General features: G+C 32.7%; 1 protein-coding gene across 1 annotated transcript in view; it reads left to right on the forward strand.

Moving 5' to 3' along the window:
• Window positions 1–10,644: 10,644 nt before the first annotated feature.
• LOC124898661 (beta-D-glucosyl crocetin beta-1,6-glucosyltransferase-like) overlaps window positions 10,645–12,905 on the forward strand; it is a 133,800-nt gene continuing 131,539 nt past the window's right edge. The window contains exon 1 of the mRNA XM_047412390.1: window positions 10,645–10,831. Coding sequence (XP_047268346.1) covers window positions 10,645–10,831 — 187 coding nt within the window. The remainder of the gene's footprint in view (window positions 10,832–12,905) is intronic.

The following is a 12,905-nucleotide window of genomic DNA, read 5'->3' on the forward strand; positions in this document are numbered from 1 at the left end:
AAATGCAAGGAATCTTTGGGAGAAGCAATTTTTAGAGGGTTTTTGATGTTTTTCATCTTTGGAGGTAAGTCACTACATTCTAGACTTTAGTTTACTGCAAAAAAATCTTAGAAAATCGTTAGAAATGAATTTATGGTAGAAAATTGAGGTTTATCCCTAGTTATAAAAATTGATAAAAAATGGTGGGAATATGTATAAATTTAATAAAGAATGATTCTAGGGTTATCATGACCCAATTTCTTAGGTCATGATAGCACCTACTACAACCCACCAATAGGTAAGCCAACCTGTAGTTCGGAACAACTAATAATGGATTACTAAGAGAGAAAAAGATACAAAATAAATATAACAAAAAATTGAAATAAATAACATAGTCCCAAAACCTGGTGGAACCAGTACAAGAGCTTCTAATGTAACAACATTACAAAATGAAGTACTAATGAACAACTGATACAACCTATCTCTGAATACAACATAGAGACTAGTCTAGTACATAAGAGGAAGAATAGTAATACTCCGGACACCAGGAGCTCACTCTATGTCTCTGAACCATAGCTGCTCCGCACTATACACACAACAACAATGAGAACTCATACTATGATTTGTAGGATGTAGAAGTGTAGTATAAGTACCAGAAACATAGTACTCAGTAGGCAATTGTTGGCTAAGCTTCAAAGATAATGCAAGTAAACATAACATGCTAATAAGAATGTAAACTTAGCTCAAATATCCAGGAGAACTAACATAAAAAATCTATAGATACAATAAGGTAAACTAGCCTATTCCAACTATAATCTAGGTCCTAAGTACTTATACTATATATCACTTAGCGGAAGTAGGATATACATAGTAATAATCAAGGCCAAGGAATAGACATACAACAAGAATACATAAAAGAAGAAAGGGATATACAATAATACCTTAACTATAAATAGATAGGTATACTTATATATATACCATAAAAAGGGTAGCTGAAAGTACATCCTGAGTAATCACACTAGAATCTCACGGCCTCCTAATTATAGCAGGAACTAATTCTAGCATATTCAGGGCCTCTAATCCATACTTCTAAAAAGAGATAATTATCCATAATAAAATAACCATAAAATAAAAGAATCAGAATCATACCTCAAATCTTAGTGCCAGTCCAATAACCAACCTGTTAGGAACTAAACATAACAATAATAATAATATAAAGTAATCGGCTAGTCTGAAAAACCAATACCTAATCAGGCCTTTCATAAACTACCACATCATAGGCTTGGAAGGTTCAATCAACACTCAACAAACAACAATTAGAGACTATATCTATGCAACTCCCCATAAGGCTAATAGATACAAGCACCACACAAGGTACTACAAGCAGTATTCATACTTATACCTACGCAACACCCATAAGACTGATAGATATAGGGCATACTGGTGATAGGTAATACACATTTAAGAATAAATGCCAAGTAAGTACATAATATGATAATCGATCCAAGTACCATAAGTACATAAGGTAGGGCCTATGATGACCTCACTTCTCTAGCACGATAACTCACAGATGAAGAAGCCCATAGGAGGTTCGGGAATACCCATACACACACACATACTGCATGCATGGGACAAAAATGTAGCTAAAAAAGTATAAGTCCATAAATCCATTGCCTGGTGTAAACTCTGAGACTAAATTCTCATAAAAGTGCAGAAGGGTCAGAATCTACCTTGGTCGAATCTTTAAAACATCATTTTTAGTCTCAAGAACACATAAGTTATTCATTAAGATGGTACAACTCCGTTATAAAAGAATCCACCTTAAAAGAGAAAAGTGGAAATAATTCCTTTTTTAGGAAAAATAATATTAAAATCATATTTTGGTTGTAATCGTACCATTTACTATCTAAGTAGTCTTGAATGTAACAAATCTATGCATACCATCACCAATATCAAAACATTACGATCATAAGCATCAATATGTCTATGAACTATGGCCACTTCTTTTACAAGGATAGAATAATTACCAAAATCCAACCAGTATCATAATCATGGCCTTGGGCCCGCCCAATAATATATCCAGCATAACCATAGCATAATCATGGCCTTAGGACTAATAATATATCCAGAATAACTATCACACCATATTTCAAGGGAAAAACATTACAATCCACCAAGTCACCGAGTAACCTTACATTAGAGGTTCATTAGTCTTAACTATGTCTAACATGCTGTCATACAAATATACTTCTACAAAGCTAACACAAGTCTTGGCATATGGTGTGTCGAAGATATTCACTTCTAATCCCCAAAATCCATTTAGACAAGCTTCTACCCAGGACTGGGCTAAAGTATCTACATTTACTTTTATATGTTAGACAAGCCATGATTAGCCCTAAGATAACAATTCCACCTAAATTATGATTCCAAGGTAGTCTAAACAGTCCAAATAAGACTAATCACACCAATCACGCTTCCCATACCTAAGTCACATCCCATAGCTAGCACAATATCATAATTATACTACAAATTAGCTCTATCTATAAAAAAAGTAACAAGATTATAGAAGTATAATAAGTATTTTAACTTAAAGGTTAAATACCCTTCTAGCCACAAACTTAGAAATTAGACTATGTCACGGTGTTCTACCCATAATCACATCCTAACATCCCTATTTAACACGCAATATATATCAAACACCATATCAAGAAGAAGAGTAGATAGAAGTCTATCTCAATGACGAACCATAATCCTTGAATCATCCATCTTAAAAAAAAACTCAATGATCTTGAAATGTCGTTACACTATCAAAATACTAATCTACATGTTTTTTTGAGTAAAATGAGACATATATTGCTATATTAGGGGTTGGGTTAAATTTTAAGTCAAGAATGAGCCCGTAGGGCCCACAAACAGAATCCAAAATTGAACCCGTCACGAGGTACCTTGAAGGACAAGGAGTGGGTGCTTAAAAGTTCAGCACTAATGGAGCAAAAATTGGGTCTCAAATCAACCCTCAAAATTTAGGAATTTAAGACATAATTTCAAAGAATTTTACCAAGAATTGGGATGAAAATTTAAGAAAAAATTAATGGGAAATGACCAAGAAGAGTTTGGTTAGCTTACATTAAATTATATGGATGGTTTTTCTCTCTTTCCTCTCTATGATCTCTCAACTTAGTATAAAATTGATGGAAGATGTGATAGAAAATTGGGTTGGGAAAAGGGGATAAAAAGGCTATAGATGTCGTTAAAGCGGTTACCTGGGCATTAAAGCACCTTCCACTAAAGAGGTTTCATGACCGCTAGAGAAGTCTGGCAGCATATGCGGGTGCCGCTAAATAGGTCTCCCACTAGCGCTAAAGCGGTATTCGCTTTTGCATTCTTCGACCACTAAAACGGACTCCTGCCATTGGGTAAGGGCCTCTAAAATAACCCATTGGAGATAAATCTCTTAGCACTAAAACAACCATTAGGCACTAAAGCATACCAAGTACCCTCATGTTTTCTCCACAAACTCAGACTCAGCTTAAGGTAACAGTTCTTCTTAGATGAACTCTTTTCCATTTTCAGTCCCAACCATATAATCATTCTCATGTATTTGTATGGATTGACAAATTCAGTTCCATCATGTATTGTGTTTCAGACTCTGTCATTTAATCATGTTTTTAGTTATGCATGTTCAGTATATGATTCAGTTTTCCCAGTATTCTCAGCTTAATTAGTCTTATTCGAGGACGATTGTTCTCAAGGGGGAGATATTGTAATCCCCAATACTTTTATTAGATTAATTTAGCTCCTAGTTGCATGCATAAGAGGCTTAAAGCCTGAAAATTTCACTAAGTGTTGGGGACTTAGTCTTATTTTTGGCCTCTTAACTTCGAGAGTTTTTAAATTGTTCTTTCTGATCTCGAAATGTAGGTTTTTGAGTTAATTCATGCTTGGGGGAGGGGGGGGGGTGTCAGAAGCATATCTTGGAAAAGTTTTAGATTTTTTGGATGAGGATTGGGTCGTGTTTGTATTTTGATTCCAGAACCTCACCGCGATAGTGATGCGTTGCGATGAGCCCTTCATCGCATCGTGGTGGATCTTTAATCTGCATTTTAGTTGCGAATTTAATTCTCTGAGGGCCAATTAAGTCTTTTTACCTCAACCCAATTTGTAAAAACACAAATTAAAACGTCGACTAGGGCATTATATACCCATTTTTCCCAATTATCCTCTAAAAAATAAACCCCAATCATCCCCCAAGTTCATCAATTTCATTCTTTTGTCTAAAATCAAGAAATCAAGTTCCCAAATCCAAGAACTCTTAAGAAAAGCATGAAGATTGTGTTTCTCTTTCAAGCTTAATGATTTAAGGTATGTATGATGTTCATCCATGGTCCCTTTTCACCCATGAAGTCCAAGAATCCCCCTTTAATATCAAATTATGAATTTTACATATTTATAATGAATTGTCTCAATGAAGTTGTTATTGATTTTGATTACAAGTTATGTTACAAGTGTTTTTCGATGGAATGCGCCCTTATATGATTCGAGTATTGAAATCCTCATGATAAATTCCTAATTCATGGTTTTAGTATTGTAACTATATTTTCAATCACACGCTTTACCCATTTCCATTCTTAAATTCATGACTCCCATGTGTTTGATGAAATGTGTAAATGTTGGGTTTTAAGCAAGGATCCTTTGTTATGATTTTAAAGCTTCATATGTCATTATTGTTATTTTCATTCAGTGTTGGAGGGTTATGAACACCCGATACTTAGTTGTTTACGTAATTTCAGTATCTTTAGAATGATTTCAAACATACCATGAGCATTATCATTCAGTCAATTATTATGATTAGTTGTTTGTCCAGTTAAGCTTATTTCAGTCCAGTAATCAGTGTCTATCAGTTGGGAGTAAAACTTAGCACTGAGTGAACATAGGGATGACGTCTCTCCCGTCAGTTTAGCATGGGACGTTAGTAGCAGTCCCTAAGTCTAGACCTATGGAACTACCGTAGAGTTTGAGGGGTCCCCCGTCAGTTAGATATGACACACTAGTCCTTTGAGATATCAGATTAGTAGATCCACACAGCCAGCGGCACGATACTAACACCCTTCCAACTGGGATTACAGGTTGGACCCCAACAATAAATTTGGGGCATGTTGGTTATAGCTAGCTCCCATAGTCTCAGTACTATATTCATTTCTGGTTTGCTTGACCAAAGCATACAGATTCTCAGCTATTCAGTTATCAAATTTCAGTATTTTAGTTTACAGATTATTTCAGAAGTATATATATTCTTGGTCTTGCATTCTGAGTATTTCAGTTTTCATACATGCTTACTCAGATATCTCATATTATCCAGTCAGCCATTACTTTATGCACAGTTAACTCATGTATTTCAACCTAACCTCATTGCATATACCAGTACATTTAAAGTACTGACCATATGCTTTCTTTACGCTATGATGCTTATATCATAGGTTTGAACGTACAGTTTCCTAACCATACTATAGTTCAGCAATACAGCAGCAACAACAGTGGTGAGTCCTCATCTTTCGAGGCTAAATTTATCTTTCAATCAGTTATTTTAGTATTCCTCTATTTCAGCCAGTTGGAGTTAGTTGGGGGTTTGTCCCATCAACTCCATAGTCAATTAGTTAGAGGGGTTTTAGACATTCAGACAGTCAGTAGTTTATCAGTGTTATCAGTCAAAATTTCAGTATTTTTGCAGATGCTTTCAGACTTGCAGATTTAGTTACATTCTCAGTATTTAAAACCTTATGGCATTTATCAGTTACTTTTCACATATGTATTTATTATCAACTACTCAGTGCTTACAGCAGGTACCTGCTCATGAGTTAGCTTGTGGTCACTTGTGACTGTGAGCACCGTTATCGCAATTAGGGGGTAGCCTTGGGTCGTGACAGTTAGTTGTTTCTGACTTTGTTTATTCTTATATATTTTCTACGGTGATTTTAGATCTAGAAAATGTAGTAAGTATAGGTTTTCACACTCTATTGGTTTTGAATATTGATGTTAGTTTGACGGGTGGTTTAAATTATTGAATAAACTTACTTTTAGCACTTGTTTAAAATTGGGAATTAATATAAAGTGAATATAAGAGTAACACTAGTTTGGTAAGGGTGAGTTTAGTATGGTTATCCCGTCATAGGTTAGGCTGGGTGTCAATCATGACTGATTGGGTCATGACATGAATTAATTATTAAAAATTTAACACCAGTCAACTTAACTTCTATTTAATCAGATACAATAACTAACATTGAAAAGTTTTTCAAGTGTGAATATCTTAAGGAAACTAGAGTATTTACAAGAGATTATTCATTCAAGTATCCAAACATAAATTTCATATATTATCAAATAAATAAAAGACGGTAAAAAAAAACTTATGAACTTTCACTGATTCAATTCGTAAGAATTTATGAAGAATATTCATGTTTAATATGGGTCCCATCATTATCATTGTCATCATCGTCATCTTTCTTTTCTTCATTATTGTAAACTTTCATCATCTTAGCCACATTAGGGTTAGTTGCACTAAGAGTGAGAGAGATCAATAAAACATCATTATATATATGAGGGGTAGGGGATTAGGGTTTTCTAAAAGTTGTTATAAACTTTTTTTTAGTCCAAATATTGTTTCAAACTTTTGTATAGTCCAAAAATTATTTCAAACTTTTGTATAGTCCAAATACCGTTACAAACTCTTAAAAATTTGACCATCTGCTCTCCATTATTATACAAACTAGTCTCTAGACACATGCACATGTGCTCACTGTTCATTAGTATAAATCTTATAAATGATATATATGATATTAAAATATTTAAGTAATGAGTAACTAAATTTTGAAAGGAAGTATAATTGTTTGTAGCTATAAATAATCAATTCAATTGGTATAACATTTTTCTTATGTAGTTCTAATTTATGAAATATTCAATGTGACACTTTTTTTATTGTTTAATATTTCAACAACTCATGGTTTATATGTGAATATGTTCCTCCTTTCAATATTGAATTAACCACTAAATAAACAATCTTAAAAATTTAACACTAGTCGACTTAATCTCTTTTTTAACAGATACAATAACTAAAATTGAAACAATTTCAAGTGTAAATATTTTGTGGAAATTAGAGTATTTGCACGATATAATTCATTCAAGTCCAGACATAAATTTCATATATTATTAAATAAAGAAAAGATAGTGAAAAGAAAACCTTATGAACTTACATTAATTCAATTCAAAAAAATTTCTGAAGAATATTCATATTGAAAATGATTTTCATCATCATCTTCATCATTCTTTTCTTCATTATTGTAAACTCCCATCATCTTAAATGCAGTAGGGTTAGTTGCATTAAGAATGAAATAGACCGATAAAACATCATTATATATATATGAGGGGTAAGGGATAGGATTATTTTAAAATTGTAATAATTTTTTTTTCCAAAATTATTTCAAACTTGTTTTATTGTCCAATTATTACAAACTCTATAAAATTTTATTTTATTTCTCTCCATTTTAATACAAACTAATCTCTGGACACATGCATTGCACGTGCGTTCAGTGTTCATTAGCATAAATATTATAAAGAATATAAATGGAATTAAAATATAAGTAATGAGTAACTAAATTTTGAAAGGAAGTATATTTCTTAGCTATGCACAATCAATTGAATCAGTATAACATTTTTCTTATGTATCTTTAATATATGAAATATTCAGTGTAAGCACTTTTTCTATTCTTTAATATTTCAACAATTCATAGTTTATATGTGAATTATATCCCTCCTTTCAATATTGAATTAATCATTAAATAATTAATTTTTTAATGATTTTACATCAGGCGATTTAATTTCTATTTAATCAGATACAATAACTAAAATTGACAAGTTTTTCATGTATGAATATTTAAGAAACTAGATTATTTACAAGAGATAATTCTTTCAAGTAGCCAGATATAAATTTCATATATTATCAATTAAAGGAAAGATGGTGAAAAAAAATCTTGTGAACTTGCATTAATTCAATTTGAAAGAATTTATGAAGAATATTCATGTTAAAAATGAGTTCCAACATTATCATTATCATCGTCATCAATCTTTTCTTTATTATTGTGAACTTCCATCCGTTTACGCAACAGAATTAGTTGCATTAAGAATGAGAGAGACCGATAAAACATCATTATATATATGAGGTGCAAGGGATTAGAGTTTTCTAAACGTTGTTATTAACTTTTTTTGGTCCAAAAATTGTTTCAAACTTTTTTATAGTCCAAAAATTGTTTCAACTTCTTTAAAATTTGATCATTTGCTCTTCATTTTTATTCAAACAAGTCTCTGTAGACGTGCGTTGCACGTGTTTTCCATGTTCATTAGTATAAATTTTATAATGATATAGATGGTATTAAAATATATAAGTAATGAATAGCTAAATTTTGAAAGAAAGTATAATTTTTGTAGCTATACACAATCAATTGAATCGGTATAACATTTTCTTGTGTAGTTACGTTCTAATATATGAAATATTCAGCGTGACACTTTCTTTATTATTAAATCTTTTAAAAACTCATGATTTATATGCGAACATTAATAATATTTATTATATCTGTAAATCTTCGCATCTTAAAGTTTGTACCCGTCTTTAAAAGACTGTAGCCTCCTTTTTACAGTCGCATTCATATCAAGAAGTGGCTGCCGTATAAAAGTATTTCATGATGTAAAAGGTACTCTTTTAAGGTGGATTTAAAAGTTACTCTCTCCGATTTTTAATAAATGAATAATTAAATTTTAATATATAAATTAAGAAAAAAACATTAAAAATATAAATTTAACATAATTTTTCATTTTTACCCAAAAAAAGGAAAAAATGATCTTGTAATATCTTTTCAAAAGTTAATTGGTTGTCAAATTATAAGGGTAAATTTGAAAAAAAATTCAATGATTCACTCATTTTGAAACACCAATAAATACCCCAACAATTTACTTATTTCGAAACGGAGGGAGTAATATTTAGTTGTGATAGATACAGTTAATAATTAATAACATTAGAAAATTTAATTTGTGTATAAAAGTTTAATTGCATGTACAAGTTGTTGGGTTCAAGATTAAAGTGTGAATGAAAAATGGAGGGAAAAAATTGAGATAACACTAAAAAAAAATGAAAAGTGTACTCAAAAGTGAAAAGTACACTAATTCTCCCACATTGGTGGGAGAAGAAAACTTTTAAATGTTTACATTAAGGAATACTTACTCCACATGGATAGTGAGGCAAGAACCAAGAGGTGCCTTGCACCATCGTCGTCATTCCTCGGCTTCAGCTTTGAATTTGGATTTGGATAGGGATTTGTCAAATGATCGATAAGATCTATCTTTTTAGATAGAATTTATTTGAAACAGTCCGAAAATCCAAAGAAGAAAAATACAACAGTAAACTGTTCCTCCGTTAACGTGCATGCATGCAGTGCAGAAACAGCTGCAGAATGCGAAATGCTACTTTGGAAGGGATGCAACCCTTCGACTAAATGACACACTGATTTGGGAAAGAAAATGTCTGTTTGTATGGTTGTGACTGTCCTGAAAAAGACACAATAATTCGATGAACAGACATAAATGTTTAGAAAGGATACACCTTCAGAAGGGGCACCTAATCACTATATAAACCTACATTTTCCCACAGGTTTAGACACAAATTTTTTTTCGCATTAAAATATTTTTTATTTTCTGAAATACTCTGTGTGATCATCTAATTGTTGGGTGAGTTCGAAGAGAATTCGATCGTTTGAGGTACCACTATAGTCGGATTGTTAGGCCATTTTATTCTGGGAGGAAAATTCTACAATCTCGGGTACTTTTGGGGAATTATTTCCTTAAGGGCACTCCGTGAATTCGGAGGACTTGGCCTTTTTCTGTTTCATCTAATTTTCTAAAATAAAACACTTCTTTGAAAGGTCATTTTGGTCTTGTGTTGAAGGTGTTGCATAACTTCATAAATGTTCTTGTTTTATACTTGAACTTGTGTTGAAGTTGTTGTTGCCAAAATACAGATTTTTTTGTATCCGTAAAACAATAATCTTAAGAAAATAAGTTAATTTTCAGAATCTGTGCTGATTGGTTTTCGGAGATTGAAACTTTAAGCTTTCTATTCTATTTGAACTTAACTAGTGGTTTGAAGAAATAAAATCTTCATCACAAGTTAAAGATCACTCGGTTGACAATTGGAAGTCATAAAAACTTCATCGTTAAACTAGAAACAAGGGGTGTTTAAAGTTGCTACAACTTAGTAGTATTTTCATATATTAAAATTCACTGTCTTTTTGTAACAGGAAAATGACTACGGACAGTCATGTGCATGATACTACAACGACTATGGCAGCAACTAATGTTGCCACAATGGGTCGTACGAGTACTCCACAGGCAATGGCACCAGCGAAAAATCCAGAAAATTCACGGGGGTTGATTTCAAAAGGTGGAAACAGAAGATGTTCTTCTACCTTACGACTTTATATCTTCAAAGATTCACATCTAAAGAAGCTCTAGAAGTGCCCGAGGGAACTTTGGACTAGGAGAAATTTGTCGTTATAGAGGCGTGGAAACACTCCGATTTCCTATGCAGGAATAACATTCTAAATAACCTACAAGATGAACTATACAATGTTTAGTGGAATGAAGACGGTAAAAGAGTTGTGGGGTGGTCTAGAAAGAAAATACAAGCCTGATGATGCTGGAACCAAGAAGTTCTTCGTTGAAAGATTCCTTGAATTTAAAATGATTGACAACAAGTGTGTTGTATCTCAAGTCCAGGAACTGCAAGTTATCATCCCCGATCTCCTCGCGGAAGGTATGAGTTTGATGAATACCTTAGGTGAACATATTAAAAATGTTCTTGATGTTTACATAAACTTTGTTGTAGGTTTGGTCATGAACGAGTCATTTCAAGTCATGACAATAATAGAGAAGTTACCACCTATGTGGAAGGACTTCAAGAACTAATTGAAACATAAGCGAAAGAAGTTGACAGTCGAAGATCTTATAGTGAGACTGCGTATTGAAGAAGACAACAAAGCTACGAAAAAAAGGTCGAGAGGAAATTCTACAAACAATAGAGCAAACATTGTAGAAGATGACAAAAAAAAACTCGATAAAGTGAAAGAAAGCTGGACATCAAAGCAATCAACCTAAGAAATTCAAAGAAAAATGCTTTAATTATGGCAAGATTGACCACAATTCAATGGATTATCGTGCCCCAAAGAAAGGAAAAAAGAAGGACCAAGCAAATATGGCTGAATCCAAGAAAGAAGTAGACAATCTGTGTGCTATGCTGTCTGAATACAACTTGATGGGAAATCCCTGAGAATGGTGGATGAATTCCGGTGCCACCCGCCATGTTTGTGCAAATAAGGAGTTGTTTGTTTCTTTTGCTCCAGCTCAAGGCGAAGAGAAGATATATATGGCCAACTCCGCAACTGCAAAAGTTAAAGGAATAGGAAAAGTCTTCCTGAAAATAATATTACAAAAAGTGTTGACTTTGAACAATGTCCTGTATGTACCACAATTACTGAAGAACTTGATTTCTGTATCACTTTTTGATAAAAATGGATTCAAATATGTATTTATTTCTAAAAAAATTGCACTTAGTAAAGGAGAAGTGTACGTAGGAAAAGGCTACCTCACTGAGGGCCTCTTCAAAATGAATGTAATGAATGTTGAAATCAATAAAAATTCAGTTTCTTCTTACTTGCTTGAGTCTAATGATTTGTGGCATGAATGATTAGGACATGTCAACTACAAAACATTGCGAAAATTGATTAACTTAGAAGTTTTTTCAATCTTTGAGTGCAATAAATTAAAATTTCAAACGTGTGTAGAATCAAAGTACGCTAAGCATCTGTATAAGTCCGTTGAAAGGAATTTCAATCCCTTAGACTTAATGCACACTGACATTTGTGATATCAAGTCAATACCATCTCGTGGTGATAAAAAGTATTTTATAACTTTTATTGATGATTGCACTATATATCATCATTTCTATTTGCTAAACAGTAAGGATGAAGTAATAGATGCATTTAGGCAATACAAAATGGAAGTTGAAAATCAGTTAGAGAAAAAGATCAAAACATTAAGAAGTGATAGTTGCGGAGAATATGAATCTCCCTTTGCAGAAATATGTGGAGAGAATGGAATTGTCCATCAAACTACGACCCCGTATTTATCTCAATCTAATAGAATTGCAGAAAGGAAAAACTGAACCTTGAAGAAAATAATGAATGTCTTACTTATAAGTTCAGGTTTACCGTAAAACTTATGGGGGAAAGCTATCCTTACAACTAACCGAATACTCAATAGAGTGCCTAATAGTAAGAAACAATTAATTTCATATGAAAAATGGAAAGGAAGGAAACCCAACTTGAAATATTTCAAAGTATGGGGGTGTCTAGCAAAGGTCCAAGTTCCTATGTCTAAAAGGGTAAAGACAGGACCTAAGACGGTGTACTGCGTGTTCATAGGATATGCTAAAAGTAGTAAAGCATGTTGGTTTTTGGTTCATAAATCTGAACATATGGATATCAATGAAAATATGGTAATTGAATCAGAAAATGCTGAATTCTTTAAACACATTTAACCGTATAAAACTAGACATGAACAGTTTAGTGGGGGGACTAAACGACCTCAAGATAAACCAAGTGAGGATGTTCATAATAATAAGAATATAAGACGTAGAACACGTCAAAGAACATTAACTTTGTTTGGATTGGATTTTGTAACATTTATCTTAGAAAATAGCCTCAAACATTTAAAGAAGCAATGTCATCTTTAGATTCATCCTTTTGGAAAGAGAAAGCCAATAATAAGATTGATTCAATCTTAAGCAACCATACGTGAGAGTTGGGTGATCTTTCTCCAGGAAATAAACC

Source organism: Capsicum annuum, chromosome 1 (assembly GCF_002878395.1).
Source record: "Capsicum annuum cultivar UCD-10X-F1 chromosome 1, UCD10Xv1.1, whole genome shotgun sequence".
NCBI lineage: Eukaryota > Viridiplantae > Streptophyta > Magnoliopsida > Solanales > Solanaceae > Capsicum > Capsicum annuum.